The sequence below is a fragment of the Artemia franciscana genome, chromosome 5 (genome assembly GCF_032884065.1).
Source record: "Artemia franciscana chromosome 5, ASM3288406v1, whole genome shotgun sequence".
In the NCBI taxonomy this organism is placed as follows: Eukaryota; Metazoa; Arthropoda; class Branchiopoda; order Anostraca; family Artemiidae; genus Artemia; species Artemia franciscana.
The window spans coordinates 39,487,225-39,505,636 of record NC_088867.1 but is presented as its reverse complement, the minus strand read 5'-3'; the positions used below and the strand labels follow the sequence as shown (position 1 = coordinate 39,505,636).

Here is an 18,412-nt window from a genome sequence, read left to right as displayed (position 1 = left end):
TCGGTTTGTTCTTGCTTTAACGGGAACTAACTTATCTTGCTTTCTCGTTCTTGATGGTAGAGGTTGATCAGGTAGAATGTCACGGTGCTGATATTTAGAAAGCAAGGACTTTCCAAAACTCCTTATCAGAGTTTCGTACCGGTTTTGGAGTGATGGCAGTCCTAGCACTTCCAGAGCCTTTTCGTAGGGGATGTCACGGCCGCCCAAGATGATCGATACCGCTCGCTTCTGAAACGATTCAAGCTCCTGACAAAGATACACTGTTCTAAGTGCTGAGGGCACCCATGTCACGGTGCTGAGATTTAGAAAGCAAGAACTTTCCAAAACTCCTTATCAGAGTTTCGTACCGGTTTTGGAGTGATGGCAGTCCTAGCACTTCCAGAGCCTTTTCGTAGGGGATGTCACGGCGGCCCAAGATGATCGATACCGCTCGCTTCTGAACCGATTCATGCTCCTGATAAAGATACACTGTTCTAAGTGCTGACGGCACCCAAACAGGGCATGCATATTCCAGAATGGGGTGGACATACGCTATGTATGCATACTTAATACTCTCTGTGTTTGCACTGAACCTACGCATACCGTTTAAAGTCTGTAGATTAGCGTTGGCACTTTTAACCACGTTTTCAATTTGTGCGGCAAAGCTGAAGTCATTGGAGAAAGTAACTCCAAGGATCTTGATACTGTCTTTAGACACTTCCAGGTAAGCTAGGACGATGAAATTTGGCAGGCGTATCAGAAACCAGACCAGATTAAATTAGATTCCCCGATAATTGTAGCTTCCCCGATTCGACCATCCAGGGGGGGGGGAGTGAGAGGACGGTTAAATCGGAAAAATTAGAAGAAAGGAGAAAGTTTTAACTTACGAACGGGTGATCAGGGTGATCGCCCGGTGATCACGGGTGATGATATTTAAAAGGATAGTGTGTCTCAGAGCTCTTATTTTAAATCCCGACCGAATCTGGTGACATTAGGGGGAGTTGGGGGGGACCTAAAATCTTGGAAAAGATTTAGAGTGGAGGGATCGGGATGAAACTTGGTGGGAAAAATAAGCAGAAGTCCTAGATACGTGATTGACATAACCGGAACGGATCCGTTCTATTTGGGGGAGTTGGGGGGAGGGTTAGTTCTGAAAAATTAGAAAAAATGAGGTATTTTCAACTTATGAAGGAGTGATTGGATCTTAATGAAACTTAATATTTAGAAGGACCTCGTAGCTAGGATCTCTTATTTTAAATCCCCACCGGATTCAGCATCTTTTAGAAGGCAGAGTTGGGAGGGGAGCCGGAAATCTTGGGAAAGACTTAAAGCGGAGAGATCAGGATGAACCTTGGTGGGAAGAATAAGCACAAGTCCAAGATAAGTAATTTACATAACCAGACCAGATCCGCTCTCTTTGATGGAGCTGGAGGGGATAATTCGGAAAGATTAGGAAAATGAGGTATCTCATTTGTAACTTACGAAAAGTGAGGTTATCAATGAGAAATGTAACTTACGAATGGGTTATCAGATCTTAATGAAATTTGATATTTAGAGGGATCTTGCGCTTTAAGGCTTTCTTTTTAAATCCCGACCAGATCCGGTGTCATTTGGGTGAGTTTGAGGAGGAAACCGGAATTCTTGGAAAACGCGAAAATTGAGGTATCTTTATCTTGGTGAATTGGTGATCGGATCTTAATGAACTTGATATAGAAGCATCTTATGTCTCAGATGCTCCATTTTCTATTCAAATCGGATCCGAGGACATGGGGGCTGGGGGGGGGGGAGAAACAGAAATCATGGGAAGTGGAAATCTTGGAAAACTCTTAGAATGGAGATATTGGGATGAAACTTGATGGGAAGAATAAGCACAAGTTATAGATACGTGACTGATATAATTGAAACGGATTTGTTCTCTTTGGGGGAGCTGGGGGGTGTTAATTTGGAAAAATTAGAAAAATTGAGGTATTTTTAACGTAAGAACGGGTGACCAAATCTTAATGAAATATAATATTTAGAAAGAGCCCATGTCTCAGAGCTCTTATTTCAAATCCCAACCAGATCTGTTGACATTAATGGAGTTGGAGGGGGAAACTGGAAATCTTGGAAAACGCTTAGAGTGGAGAAATTGGGATGAAACTTGGTGGGTAGAATATGCAAACGTCGTAGATACGTGATTGACGTGACCATACTGGATCCGCTCTCTTTGGGGGAGTTAGAGGGTGAGGTTCAGTTAGAAGAACCACGTGACTCAGAGCTCATATTTTAAGTCCCGACCGGCATTAAGCCTCTGATTTTCCTTTTAAATCAAACTATTGATTCTTAAAATTTTGCTAGAGCTCATACCATATGAGCTACTAGCTCTTGGCTCTTCCGGCCTCGTCACAAGTGCCATATGAGCTCTTAGCTCTTGTTTATTTATATGCCTGCTTGTTTCATTTTATTCAATGTACCATATTTTGGTAATGTTCTAAAAGAGTTCTAAGGGCTCGCTAACTTGGAAAGTTGTTGTTCAAGTTGAATAAAACTTTCAGATATGGATTTTGCTGTCTAAATTAGGAATCTTTGTCAAACATCCTGAATATAAATATTTTATGCTTCAAAACTTCTATAGTTTTGTATGCAGTTATAGTGTACTATATAATATATTATAGTTTATTGTATATAGTATTGTATGCAGTTATAGTATACTATATAATATGCTATAGTAATATACTGATAGTATGCTATAATATACTTCAATACTACTATGCTTCAAATACTTCATATTCTTTTTGAAACACTTCTTCCCCCTCTTGAGGCAATAGACTTTTCATGAGTTTGAAAACAAAACTCCGGGAATGGATCTACAGCCCAAAAGTTCTTTTGGGAAAGAACTTTCAATTTTATATCGACGATCCATAGCTACTCGTAAGACATCCAAGTTTCTAGAAAACAGGTCAAAACTTTCAACAAATCAGTATGAACTTGGCCTAGGGGCTGGCTCAAATCTTGAGATCTACCTTAGTAAGGACCATGAGAACACAAGAAGATATAGTGGATAAGTGGATTCCAAGCAAAGCAAAAATATAATTGAAAACAACTTCTTTTTTTTAAGAAGATAGAAACATAAATTTTAGAGCGTTAAAGGTAGGGCAAGGGGGTGTAAGATCTCAAAAACAATCTACTGTCCCAACCATTACTGAAGATTATATTCACGCAGTATAGCAGCCTTCTGACTTCAAAAAAGCCCTGTTTCTGCCTTTATACCCTCTAAACTGAATTACGTCACTGTTAGTTGAAGCTTCGAAGCATAATCGTTTAGACCCAATACTTACGTAAGGTACTTGATAAAAGCTTAATAAAACAATTTTAATGGTGTGTCTGTATTTGTCCTTGTTGGTATTATGTTACAGTTTGGCTAATATTCTAACTAATGTTTCAGCTGGGCAGAACCCCGCTTCATTATGCTTATGGTTTGGGTGAAGACTCTGAAGAAGTGATTTATATCTTGGAAGCCGTTGGAGCTAAAAATAGCGTACCTGACTATGTGAGTTCCAGTATCAATATAAACAGTGATTGTCATTCTTTCTGTTTCAAAATGAAAAAAAAAATATGAATTATAGTGGTTCTAGGTTAACAAAGGGTTTGTCTCTAAGGGACTAAGGGTACGAAATTTCATTGAAAACTTTTTCAAATTTAATTTTTTTTTTTAACAATAAAAAGCGCTTCCCTTAATTTGTGAATAAAAAGTTGTTGTTTTTTAATCATTACAATCTGAATATTTGCCTATTCCTCAGTAGTGGTTTTAGTCCTCATAATTGGGGGGGGGGGGTATACGACAGGAACACAAAAACATAAAATAAAAGAAACCTAAAATCAGATGTTAGAAATACAGCAGGAGGCAGCTGCTCCCCCCCCCTACCCAGGCCTTGAACCACTACTGATAGTCGTTTTAATCCAAAATAAAAATGTGGAAAGCTGAATACTCTCAGAATAAGGTAGGGCTAAACAAATAGACTAAAAAATAGAGGTAGTTAAACTAACGCTGAAACACGCTACAAAAAAACAATTTTATACTAAAATAGACAAACAATGAAAAATGCCAATGAAGCTTTGGTTACTTTAGGGTAAATCTAGTGGTTTTTTACAGGGGTTAGGGACTCCGATTCCTCAAAAATTGGTTTTTAGGCTAATTCTTTCAATCAATCCAATGAGAGGTGCTTCAGACAAAATTTGGGGTCTTAATTCTGAGCCTCCCTGTATTTGGAGGAATATAATTGAAAAAATTGCGGCTATGCACTGCTGACTCTGTAACTGCTGCCCTCTTATTCTTGAAGTATTTTGAGTGTAAACTAAAAAGTTAGATTCATATCCGTACGTGCAAAAAGGTTGGAATGTAATACGTCTCACAATAATGATAAGAGTTTCAATCTAACCTTTTTTCGAGAATAAGTTTGCTAAATCTCGCTAAAAATGCTAATTAAAATATCGTTCAAATTTGTTTCAAATTCCCATGTAGTAGATGTTACACAATTTGTTACATAAAGTGATATAAGGGAAGTACATTCTCGACTTTATGAAAAAAATTAATCGATAAAATTTTTGATAAGTTGGCCCGGAAGATTAATTTCTTCGTCAATTACCAGATTATAATTGGCTACTTGTAAGATTATTTTATCTCTATTAAGATTCCCCATCGTAGCTACTCTGCATCGCTGAAGCAAAAAGTCCAATGGCTGATCAGCCGAATCCGATCATCAGAATCATCAAATCCGAATCAGCAAAAAAGTCCGATCAGCTAAAAAAAAAGAAAACAATAGCTGAAGCTCTAATTGAAGAAAATGATCAAGCACTGTGACAATGCCGTATAATCTTAGGGTAGAATGACTGACTAGAAGCAAAATTTTCTAAGTCTTCAAAAAAAATGTCTCGAAATCGCAATCAATTTCTCTATAATTATTAAAAATCGAATTCAAATTAATATTTGCCCATATGAAGTGTTTTAATTTGGCGACATGATTTTCGGTTGTCAAAGCAAACTTTGACTCCAGTCAAAACTTAGCTTTAATATTTCTGGGTTGAAACAATGAAAACACACCTCGTTTCTGTCCTGAAAATTAAAAAAAAAAAAAAAAATATGACGCCTCTTGTCTGATTTGATTTTCTTATCATCATAATTGTGCACGTAGCTAGTCCATGGTGCTTCTTTGCTGAATGCACAGGCCAATAATTTGATCACCAAATAAATAGGCGGTAACCCACGTTTACTTTGACTGTCTAGAAAGTTTCGTACCTTTAAACATTTTCTTCTAGAGGTTTTTTTTTAATTAAAGTCTTTGAAAATAAAAATAAGACTTTCAAAAAACCGATTAAAGGCACCCTTGAGGAATGTTAACAGCAAAAATCACATCTATTAACATTGTAAACAAATGTCCGAGCAGTAATATCTGACAGTAAAATGCCACAATGTTGAAAAGAAAAAACAAAGCTAGCGAACTACTATAGCAATGTTGTCATATAAAGGTATTTCACTAATAGCAATGAATTTTTTGCGAATGATGCGCGCAAATGAAGCTCGTAAACAGATATAAATAGCTCTACTAAAAAATGGGAAGTCTGAAAACCGTACGCATTTTACTCGGAGTGTATTTCATTCTGTGTTTTAGTATACCTAAGCTCGATGCCCGGTTTTGCAGCTAGTATTAACGACATCATACTGATATTTTGGTTAAATAAGAGTTGAAAACCATTAACTTTGACCCTGTTTTAGTATATTTGTTTGTCCAGCATATTTTTTTTATATTTCTCTATCACCCTTAGCTTGGTATTATACCAATCTAGTACTGAAGATTGGCCTTAAGTGATGAATAACGCTTTTTTAAACAAACCTAATTCCAGTCAACCATCTTGCTATGGAACAAGTTTTAGTACAACTTCTGTTGAGCTTGATTTCTGAGTCGTTTCAGGATAAAAAAAAACACTAACTTGCTGATTAAAAACTATGTATTTTCTTGTACCATGTCAAGTTTTTCTTTCACACACTTCATGAAAATAAAATTAAAACATACCGATATAGTGCTGTCTAGTCAGAAAAATAACTAAGGAAACAAATCCATGCAAAAAAGTTTTTCTTGCCGATAGAATAAATTTTTGGAATAAGTAAAAATAATATAAGGCTCTAAAGTTACATCGTAAACGCAGTAAAAAAAAAAACTAGAATGAAAAAAATTAAGAGATATTAATAGTATTTGTTCAGTTATTCTTTAGATAGTGTAATAAGGCAGTGTCTTGCATAGAAAAGTGAGTTGATTCATGGGACTCTTGTGTTAGTACTGAGTTAGATCTGCTTAGTTTTATTCTTAAGTACAGTGTATGAATCGAAAATTTCCATTATTTCTGACGCTACTAGTTGATGTTGTTTAAACAGCTCTGATTCCTTTTTTCATCCTTGCGGCAGTTTTATTGTTCCCAGCCAAAGGATTAGCTTTAGGTTGTTTTTTTTTGGTAAGCCCGTATTGCTTGTTAAAAATAAAATCTAGTGATCAGCATAAAAAGACAGTGGCGTAGTTTCTTCAATCGCCCGGGGAGGCGAAACTGAAGACAATTGCTGGGGGAGAGGGATCGGGCCGGAGTAGGGAGGAACTGAGGTCTGGAGAGGGCTCTTTCCCCTCTCCTGCTCCATAGAAAATTACATTCCTGTGAACAATGAGTGCCTTACAAAGAAGCAACAGGTCGAGGATTACAATTTGATGAGAGCCCAAAATTGGTCAATTTATAGTTATTTATAAATTTAATAAATTAGAAGATAGCGGGATAGAAGAAAAAACGAAAGAGAATATGCTAGTTTACCATCATCAAACATTTCTTATTTCGAGCCATGTGTTTTTATGGCACTTAGTATTAACCAATTGACATATAGCGATCGCAAATTCTGTCAGTCTGTCTTTCCGCCTGTCTGTGTGTCTGTCCTGGTTTTGCTACTTCAGGCATTTCCAGGCAAGCTAGGACAATAAAAATTGGCAGGCGTATCAGGGACCGGACCAGATTAAATTAAAAATAGTGGTTTTCCTTATTTGACCATCTGGGAGAAGGGAGTAGGGGTCGGTTAATTCGGAAAAAATTGAAATGAAATATTTTTAACTAACGAACGGGTGATGGGATCTTCACGAAATTCGATTTTTGGAAGGATATTGTGTCTCAGAGCTCTTATTTTAAATCCCGTCCAGATCCAGTGACATTGGAGGGAGTTGGAAGGGGGAACCTAAAATCTTGGAAAACGCTTAGAGTGGAGGGATCGGGATGAAACTTGGTGGGAAAAACAAGCACAAGTTCTAGATACGTGATTGACATAACCGGGACGGATCCGCTCTCTTTGGGAGAGTGGGGGGGGGTTAATTACGAAAAATAAGGCATTATTAACTTACGAAGGAGTGATCGGATCTTAATGAAATTTGATATTTGGGAGGATATCATGTTTCAGAGCTCTTATATTAAATTTCAACCTTATCCGGTGAAGGGGATGTTAGGGGGCGGAACCTAAACTCTTGGAAAACGCTTAGAGTGGAGGGATCGGGATGAAACTTGGTGGGAAAAATAAGCACAAGTTCTAGATACGGGATTGACATAACCGGAACGGATCTGCTCTCCGTGGGGGAGTTGCGAAGGGGAGAGGTTAATTCTAAAAAATTAGAAAAAATGAGGTATTTATAACTTGCGAAATAGTGATCGTATCTTAATGAAATTTCATATTTAGAAGGGCCTGGAAACTCAGATCTCTTATTTTTATCCCGACCGGGTCTAGTATCATTAGGGCGGGGGGTGGACCGAAAATTTTGGAAAACACTTAAAGCGGAGAGATCAGGATGAAACTTGGTGGACAGAATAATCACAAGTCCAAGATAGATGACTGACATAACCGGACCGGATCCGCTCCCTTCGGTGGAGTTGGGGGGGAGTAATTCGGAAAAATTAGAAAAAATGAGGTATTTGTAACTTACGAACGGATGATCAGATCTTAATGAAATTTGGTATCTAGAAGGATCTTGTGTTTTAAAACTCTCATTTCAATTCCCGACCAGATCCAGTGACATTGAAGGGAGTTGGAGGGGGAAGCCGGAATTCTTGGAAAACGTGAAATCGAGGTATCTTACGAATGCGTGATCGGATCTCAATGAAACTTGATATATAGAAGTATCTTATGTATCAGATGCTCGATTTTCAATTCGAATCGGATCCGGGGACATAGATGGTTGGAGGGGGAAACAGAAATCTTAGAAACCAGAAATCTTCGAAAACGCTTCGAATTGAAATATCGGGATGAAACTTAATGGGGAGAATAAGCACAAGCTATAGATACGAGATTGACATAATTAATAAGGATCCATTCTCTTTGGGGGAGCTGGGGGTTGTTAATTTGGAAAAGTTAGAAAATATGAGGAATTTTTAACTTAAGAACGGGTGACCGGATCTTAATGAAATTTGATATCTAGAAGGAACTCATGTCTCAGAGCTCTTATTTCAAATCCCGACTAGATCTGTGGGGAACCAGAAACTTTGGAAAATGCTTATAAATGTCGTAGATACGTGACTGACGTAACCGGACTGGATCCGCTCTCTCTGGGTGAGTTAGATGGTGGGGTTCAGTGCTTTGGCACGTTTGGTGCTTCTGGGCGTGCTAGGACAATGAAAATTGGTAAGCGTGTCAGGGAGCTGTACAAATTGACTTGATTAAGTCGTTTTCCCCGATTCGAACATCTGGGGGGCTAAAGGGAGAGGAAAAATTAGAAAAATTGATGTATTTTCAACTTGCAAGTGGGTGATCGGATCTTTATGAATTTTGATATTTAGAAGGACCTTGTGATTCGGAGCTCTTATTTTAAATCCCGACCGGCATTAAGCCTCTGATTTTCCTTTTAAAGCAATCTATTGATTCTTAGAATTTTGCTAGAGCTCATACATATGAGCTCTTGGCTCTTAGTTCTTCCGACCTCGTCACAAGTGCCATATCACCTCTTAGCTCTTGTTATTCTCATAATATCGAAAAAAACACAATCATAACTAAGATTACTGAAAAAACAAATGAATTGTAATATATACGCAGATATTCAATCACGAAAATCTTAATAGTTTAGGGTTTATTTAAAGTTAATAAAAAGAGAAAATAGGTAAAATGTATTTGTTTTCAGAAAAGTGAAAATTATATTCTGGTCTTCCAAGGCAAGGGGGGTCGGTAGCTTTTCTCCTTTTCGCTTCCGCTTGTTTTCAGTTATATCTTGTAATTTCTATTCAGTTTGGTCATTATTTATTTAATGATAGTGATTTGTAGTAGTTTTACGCTTGAAAAATTATTTGAATTTATTTCTGCTGATCTTTGGTCTAATGTAGCTCTTTGGTTTTCTTTGAAAAACCTCTTTTGTGGTAAAAGTTTGTTTTAATTAATTAATTTCATTTCGCTTTCAATTAACTTTGTCTTTTTCATTAGTTAGGGATAGAATTTTTTTAAATATTTTCGGGATTTTCTTTAAGAGTCCAGATTTTAATTTACCATTCATACGCTGGACAAAACTTTTAAACAATATTTAATAATATGCACCCTTTTGACAATCTGGATACGCTTAGTATAATAAAATTTTTATTTAGTTTTACACCTCCTCAACATGCTCTGAAAAGCCAAGTTCAATGCTCTATTATTTCCCTAAGAGATTGTTTCTACGCTATTTTGACAACCAGGATTTGACAACCAGCATGCACATAGTGACTCTTTATTTAGTTTTAAAGCAGCATGACAGTCTACTGAACATGTCTACTATATGCCCTATTCCAGTCATACGATATCCCGCCTGGATATCTTGACAACCTGGTCTATTTTGACAGCAATAGTATTAGTCAAAGTAGAAGAAGTAATAGTAGGAGGGTTGGGATTAGTATTTAGTGATAGAAGTAGAAGTATTAACATTAGTAGCAGCAATAGCATTCACTCTACGCCTTTTTGATATAGTTCAACATCTCATCTTCAAGTCCTGATAGTTTAAACTTAATTTTTTAAGCCGTGTCTTAGATACTGCTAATGCTCCATTTGATATCCTGCATACGATTAGTGTGCTTTGATTTAGTCCAACAGCCTCTCCAAGAATCCCCTAAATCTTCATCTTAATACCAAATTCTTAGAAGTACAACTACTACTAGCAATAACAGTAGGCACATCTTGCGTTTGATTGGTTCATTATCCCCCTTTGCATGCCCTGAAAGTTTCAAATTCATATTCCAAGCCATTTCTAAGATATCACCGATGCGCCCTTTTGAAAACCTACATACGTATAGTGTTTTGATTTTAATTCGACTTCTTCCACAATATTCCTTTGAAAATTCCACCTTCATACCCTTAGCTTTCGTGGTAATAATAGCCACAGTAGTAATAGTAGGAGTATTAGCTGTAGTGGTGGTGGTAGTAGTAGCAGTAGTAGTAGTATTTGTAGTAATAGTAGTAGTAGTGGTTGTAGCAGTAGTAGTATAAGTAGTGTGCATATATTGCCTGTTTGTCAATGGATCATCCTCATCATTTTCTGAAAGTCTCATCACCTTGAGGCATTCCTGACACACACCCTTTTGACAACCAGCATGCGCAGAGTATATTTTGATTTAGTCCAACCTTCCCCTCAATATTCCTTGAAATTTTCACCTTCATATCTTATCCTTTGTAGTATTTGCAATAGAGGTAGCAGTAGCGGCAATAATAGTAGTAGCTGTATCTGTATTAGTAGTAGTAGTAATAGTAGTAGCGGTAGTTTTAGTAACGGTAGTAGCATGTACATATTACCTTTTGGTAAGTTAAAACACCCTTGGAAGTTTCACACTTGGAAGTTTCAACTTTCAATGCTCAAGCTGCTCCAAAGTTCAAGTTTCTAAGTTCAAGTTTTGATGCTAAGCCGTTCCTAAAATATTGCTGATGCGCCTTTTTGACAGCCAGTATGTACAAAGTGAGTTCCGATTTAGTTTAACTTCCTCCTCAGCATTTCCTGAAATTTTCACCTTACTATTCTCAGCCTTAGCAGTATTCGTAACAGAAGTAGTAGTCGTAGTAGCAGTGGTAGTAACAGTTGCTAATGTATTACTAGTAGTAGTAGCATTAGTAGTAACAGTAAACAAACGCAAACAAACTGCCTTTTGTTCAATTGATTATCTCCCTCATCATTCACTGAAAGTTCAAACTTAATACCCTAAGCTATTCCTGAGACACGGCATTTTGACAACCCCCATGCACATAGTGTGTTTTGATTTATTCCAACTATCCCCTCAGTATACCTTGGAAGCTTTGCCTGAATGCTTTTGGCCTTTTCGGTCACCAAAGGTCGAACAAGTCCCCCTTTCATGATAATGAACAATATATGTAAACAATGGGCGAACTGTATAAATTATAGCCCTTGCCCCAACGGTTGTGGGGATTAGCATCCCCAGAGGCATAGCTATTGGACCTTTCAACTATGCAGAAAAAGATGGATATCTCGAATTTTGAGCGTATGTCTCGAGCGTATGAGCGTATGCCTTGGAAGGGGGTGGTTACCTTCCCATCACTTTTGACTCTTAGAAAGAGCACTAAAATTTTCAACTTCAACGAGCCCCTTTCAAAGTTTTACGACAACTCCTTTCTTAAGTTCATAAGAGGTGCATTGGTGAGAAGAAAGAATAATATTAAAATGAATAACACATTGTGTCCACTTCACTCTTTTCTAAGGCAGTACTATTGAGCTGCCTATAATGATTTAATGCACAAAACTGCCGCTACTTTTGATTTCAGAATTGAAGCGTTAATCAAGACAAATCACAAATTCAAGTCACCAAATTCGTTAAGATTCAAAATAAATTGAGTCTGACATTCGCATATTTGCTCTTACCAGCATGACTTTCGCTATTGTAATTCTTAGTTTTTGCTCAATAAAATATAAATAGAGACATAGAGTAAAAAACAAAAAAAAATTCAAAAGACGCCCCAAAAAAATAATGCCCTAAATTAAATGACTCGAATTCAAAATAGTAGTCATCAAGTACAAATACTTGTTTAAATGAAAATAAAACTATTGAGATCTATAAAATACAATCAAAAGAAAGGGTTGAAGAATCGAGAATATATGCAAGTATATTTCTTTTCTAATCCTGTCTATCTTTTCTTTCAGCTTCAGAGAACACCACTGGATTTTTCAGAGCTGCAGTCAGAGATATATAAACTGGCAAAAGAAGAACAAGACGAAATATAACAGTCATTCTGTCAGTGGAAGTGTAAACAAAAATCACAAGAAGCCGTTCATCTATCTTTGATTTTGATTCCAATATTTTTGCATAAACAATTTTGAATTTTAGTAAGTTATGGTAGGAAACAAAACTGTGTTGCAGGTAATACCTTAATTAAGGACAATAGATATGACAGGAGAACAAAAAAGGAAGGAAATAAAGGAGAAGGAAATAAATTTATACTCTGTAAAGTAAAACATTTAGGTTATTGGAGAAAAGATAATGAAAGATGGAAAAGGTGATCACATGTTTATTACAACTCAAATCGTCTTCTAATTTCTGTCTCTTGTGACTACAAAATACGATGAGCATCCTCTTAACTGTTTTTTCGTGTTTCGCATTAAATATAAACTGAAAAAAAAAACATTGCTTCAAATGCAAGTAAAGAGTGGTAAAAAATAAAAATTGTGCTATACTAATTGGGATCCCTCCCCTTCAACCCCATCACTTTACTTTAAAATTTTACTAGTACTTTCCTGAAAGAATTTTAGAATGGAAGAAACATAACTATTATTTAAATCGAGTATTTAGTGAATACTTTGAAAAAAATTTGAACAAATAATATGAATTGATTGTAAGCAGCCCTTGTGTTTCTTGAAGTATTATTCTAAAAAACAGTTTTAAAAAGTTTTTTGTTACTTTTAAGCGAAACTCAAGGTGCGCTTTATTCTTGTAGTATTGCAATAAAATTGAAAATTTAACGTGAGAAACGGGGGGAGGGGGTAAAAAATAGCTATATGTACTTTCTCAGAGCATTTCAGGATGTTGAATGCATGGCCAGTTAGTTACCGCAAGCGTTTTACTTACTAATTACGTTATAAAGCTTATGAGCTGACAATCCCAATTCTTTAAAGCAAATGCGAATAAATAAGGTCTTTATTCCAGAATTCGTGTGGTAAAACACTGTGGCTTTTTACTACTTTCCTTTCATGTCGGAGCGTGCATTATTAAAGCCTTGAGAAATTCATTTGAACTTTAGTGTAAAGAGTGGGAGATTCAGGGGACGGTTGGAGGTTCAGTCTTCTTAAATATAAGGTAATTCTTGTTGACTAATGTCACTTTTTGTATTCATTTGGAGTAACCTATTTTTATTCAATGTCTTTTGCCTTATACATAGCATTCAGGTCTTAAATATGAGGAAGGTTGCCAATGCCTTCAAACCTTAATTCTTAACGTTAAAACTTTGCGTGAAGAATTCTGTTCGTTAAAAACTTTTTTGAAGCAATTCTACCATAATAAGGGTTCGTTTATGCGCGTTTACTTCAACAAGTAAAACGCTTACCTCAAAGGTATTCCTCCGGATGGAGTAAGACTAGGCAGTGATGGTTCTAAGCATAGGCAGGGGGAGGAATCCCTCTCACCCCCGTGTTTCCGACAGATGACATTAAATCATATTGTTTTATATTTTTACGTTCTTGTGGTATACTTGTCCCCTCCCAGATTATGTGACCTATAACTGCTAATTAGATTAGGGTTTATATCTTTCTTCCACAAATATTTGAAACATCTGTAACAAAAACTTCAAAAATATCAGCCTGAAAACATGGTTCCTAAGATTTTTAGCCAAATTGCCTATTTCACAATATTTTATCGATAGTAGTTTGGTCTTTTTGAGACACAATTGCCATTTTATCCACAAAATAGAATAGATCTGGCTGTGACACAATCTCGAAAAACCCACAAGACCTTTATATTTTTAATGAGCCATTCTTTTATAATTTACCCCCACTGGTTGGCTTTAATCTTCTCTGAAAGCCTCTCAATATTTTTTTTTCTCATTCTTCCCTTTTCTAAGATTAAGCACATTGTGCTATCACAATGACTGTTAACTTTCAATAAGTATTTAATTTTGAAGCATCATAAATCAGATTAAAAGCAGATTCATGCAAATGTCTTCTTTGAGTGTTGATACCTATGAATAAATGGCTCATAGAACTCATAGACTATTTGAATTACCCTTAATCCATGCAATTCTACCTTATTTCTGGCCTAGGATGGATGATAGACTGATCTATCAACAAATAAAATAACATCATTTTTATACATTTCTGAAAAAGGGTTATGCCTACTTTGCCTCTCAGTGAGATTATCTGTTTAGCCTTTTCTCCAATTAGCCATGGCTCTCAAGTTTTTTTTTTACCACAGTCCACTAAGTTGATTTTTATCCAAAAAGACCTTGTTTTTCAGAGTTACTCTCTCACTATTCATTAACATGAAGAGCTTGATCTATCGTTATCCAAATATAGTTTTTAGATAAAGGTCTGTCTTTCATTAGAGTAGTTTGACAAACGCAAATTCACTAAAATCTTTTATTTTTCATGTTACTTTTTGCAATAATTAATTTACTAATGGATATACTTTTGTATCGTGTTTTTTTTTTTTTTTTTTTTTTTTTTTTTTTTTTTTTTTTTTTTTTTTTTTTTTTTGTCACGGTTGTTAAAATACTGAAAAATTGACGTCAGACATAACAAAATAAATTCAATAACTTTTAGATTAATGAAAACAATTGAATTCTATTATTGGTAGTGATGACAGTTGTTATTATGGCACTTGGTGTTAACCAAGTGACATATAGCGATCGCAAATTCTGTCGGTCTGTCTGTTTGTCAGTCTGTCTGTCTGTCTGTCTGTCCCGGTTTTGCAACTTCAGGCATTTCCAGGCAAGCTAGGACGAGGAAACTTGGCGGGCGTATCAGGGACCGGACCAAATTAAATTAGGAATAGTCGTTTTCCTGATTTGACCATCTGGGGGGGGGGGTGCAGATGCGCCATTTGGACCAAATCTTTGGGTGGGCATAAACTCCATCTTGGCCCCCCACCACCACCGACTCACTTCGTGTCGCGTAATCATCTAGGAAATGGGCATTTGACAGAACTCGAGAATTTTATTATGTATCTTACCTACTTTCAAAGTTTAAAATAATTAATAGCAAATAGCGTAATTACCCCAAGGGTCGTCAAGTAATTACGCTCTTTGGTCAATAGGCATGCAGTAATTTCAAATCAATTGGATAGACTGGATTGTGTTGGACACAATGGATTATTATGGCCGGAAAAGAGCCCTTTTTGGTGGAAGCTTGGGCCCCCTGGAAAATCTGGGGTGGGCATTTGCCCACCCCTGACCCCCCCCCCCCCCCCCAAATGGCGCCTCTGGGGTGGTGGGCCGGCTAATTCGGAAGAAAATAGAAAAAATGAAGTACTTTTAACTTAGGAAAGGGTGATGGGATCTTAATGAAATTTGATGTTTGGAAGGATATCGTGTCTCAGAGCTCTTATTTTAAATTCCGACTAGATCCGGTGACATCGGGGGGAGTTGGAGGGGAGAACTTAAAATCTTCTAAAACGCTTAGAGTGGATGGATCCAGATGAAACTTGGTGGGAAAAATAAGCAGAAGTTGAAATTTGATATTTGGAAGGATATCATGTCTCAGAGCTCTATATTAAATCTCGACCTTATCCGGTGAAGGGGAAGTTGGGGGGGTGGAACCTAAAATCTTGGAAAATGCTTAGAGTGGAGGGATCGGGATGAAACTTGGCGAAAAATATAAGCAGCAGTCCTAGATACGGGATTGACATAACCGGAACGGATCTGCTCTCTTTGGGGGAGTTGGGGGGAGGAAGGGTTAATTCTAAAAAATTAGAAAAATGAGGTATTTTTAACTTGCAAAAGATTGATCGTATCTTAATGAAATTTCATATTTAGAAGGACCTCGAAACTCATATATCTTACTTTTTATCCCGACTGGGTCCAGTGCCATTAGGGAGGGGGGGCCGAAAATCTTGGAAAACGCTTAAAGCGGAGAGATTAGGATGAAACTTGGTGGAAACAATAAGCACAAGTCCAAGATAGGTGACTGACATAATCGGACTGGATCCGCTCTCTTTGGTCGAGTTGGGAGGGGGGAGTAATTCGCAAAAATTAGAAAAAATGAGGTATTTGTAACTTACGAACGGGTGATCAGATCGTAATGAAATTTGATATAAAAAAGGATCTTCTGCTTTAAAATTCTCATTTTAAATCCCGACCAGATCCGGTGACATTGAAAGGAGTTGGAGGGGGAAGCCAGAATCCTTGGAAAACGTAAAAATCGAGGTATCTTACGAATGGGTGATAAGATCTCAATGAAACTTGATATATAGAAGAATCTTATGTCTCAGATGCTCCATTTTCAATTTAAGTCGGATCCGGGGACATAGAGGGTTGGAGGGGGGAAACAGAAATCTTGGAAACCAGAAATCTTGGAAAACGCTTAGAGTGGAGATATTGGGATGAAACTTGATGGGAAGAATAAGTACCATAATTGGTCCGGATCCATTCTTTTTGGGTGAGCTGGGGGTTGTTAATTTGGAAAAATTAGAAAAATTGAGGTATTTTTAACTTAAGAATGGGTGACCAGATCTTAATGAAATTTGATATTTAAACGGAACTCCTGTCTCAGAGCTCTTATTTCAAATTCTGATCAGATCTGTTGACATTGGGGGGAGCTGGAGGTGAATACCAGAAATCTTGGAAAATACTCATAAATGTCTTAGATACATGACTGACGTAACCAGACTGGATCTGCTCTCTTTGGGGGAGTTAGGTTGTGGGGTTCAGTGCTTTGGCGAGTTTGGTGCTTCTGGACGTGCTAGGACGATGGAAATTAGTAGGCATGTCAGGGAGCTGTACAAATTGACTTGATAAAGTCGTTTTCCCCGATTCTAACATCTGGGGGGGGGGCTGAAGGGAAAGGAAAAATTAGAAAAACTGAGATATTTTTTTAACTAGCGAGTGGGTGATCGGATCTTAATGAATTTTGATATTTAGAAGAACGTTGTGACTCAGAGCTCTTATTTCAAATCCCGACCCACAATAAGCCTCTGATTTTCCTTTTAAAGCAATCTATTGATTCTTAGAATTTTGCTAGAGCTCATACCATATGAGCTCTTGGCTCTTCCGCCCTCGTCACAAGTGCCATATGAGCTCTTAGCTCTTTTTTGTTACTAATTTATACATTTCATCTCAAATGTAAAAACTATGCTTTGGCAAAAGGAGCTTCGTATCTGTGGAGAAGTACTAGATAATCCGTTTTATTTTATTCAGAAGTAAGCAAGATATCTCCTCCCCTCCATTAATGGAATTTTTTTGTCTTAATGAAAGTAAGCGAAATTCAGAAGACCTCACTGAACTTAACCTATACACATATATAAGAAAAATTAGCCATCCTTATAGATTTTGTTGAAATTTAGTGATGGAAATTTATAAATGATTTATATATTGCTTATACAGTAAACCTTTCCTTAAACTACAATCATATTTTACATAGTTTTAACATCAACAATATGATAAGTAGTTTCATTTCTTCGATTGTAATAAAAACAAATAACAACACAAAATTTTCTTAGTTCAAAGGGATCCGAGCTAATCATTTGAAATGGCTAAGGCCTCAATACACGGAAAGTACCTAGTGTTAGGCTATGTAACACCCTTTATAGAATTTTCATTGTGGGTTATGTACACAAAAGTGGTAAATCCAGATAGACTCCAATAAATCTGCATCGCAACTTTCAACTTGGCATAGAATTGCGTTACTAGTGAAAATTTTCACCCTTCTGGCTGTAACTGATTTAGCAAGAATTTTTGCAATAAGCCACAATTATAGGAAAATCATGGAAATCCACGTCCTAAAGCTCTAAGTTTCTAAGTTTCTTTACATTCTAAAGTACAAATTTTGCAGCAAAAGCTATTGGTTTCTTGACGACAATATCAATCAAGTATAGATATGCTAAAGAAAAAAAATATTTGGTTTTCAATGTTGTAACTGGCGTTTACTTAAATTTCCTAGAGATCTTGAATTTTAGTATTTACAACCGCTGTTCTAGGTGATTTTCAGTACTGGAGCAGTTACAAACATCTGTGGTGTAGGATTAGTGCCTCTCCCTAATAAAGGCAGACAAGCTAACCACTGTTTTTGTATCAATCGAGAATGGTTGTAACCAGGTATAGACCACTAGATGACCAATATTGGTTGAAAAACATTTACAATATGAATAATTTCACGATATTGTAGTAAATATCCTTAAAAATCCGTCTTTGGATTGTTTGGTGTAGCTTGATCTTTTGATTCTAGTATCAACGGTCAAGTTTTTCTTAAGGCCCAAAAGTATGAGCTAGGCTTTCGTGATT

General features: G+C 36.7%; 1 protein-coding gene across 1 annotated transcript in view; it reads left to right on the top strand.

The window, feature by feature from the left end:
- Nucleotides 1–12,319, top strand: part of LOC136027391 (uncharacterized) — a 35,284-nt gene extending 22,965 nt beyond the window's left edge. The window contains exons 6-7 of the mRNA XM_065704586.1: nt 3,404–3,508; nt 12,132–12,319. Of these exons, the coding sequence (XP_065560658.1) occupies nt 3,404–3,508; nt 12,132–12,212 (186 nt within the window). The 3' untranslated portion in view covers nt 12,213–12,319. The remainder of the gene's footprint in view (nt 1–3,403; nt 3,509–12,131) is intronic.
- Nucleotides 12,320–18,412: the final 6,093 nt, after the last annotated feature.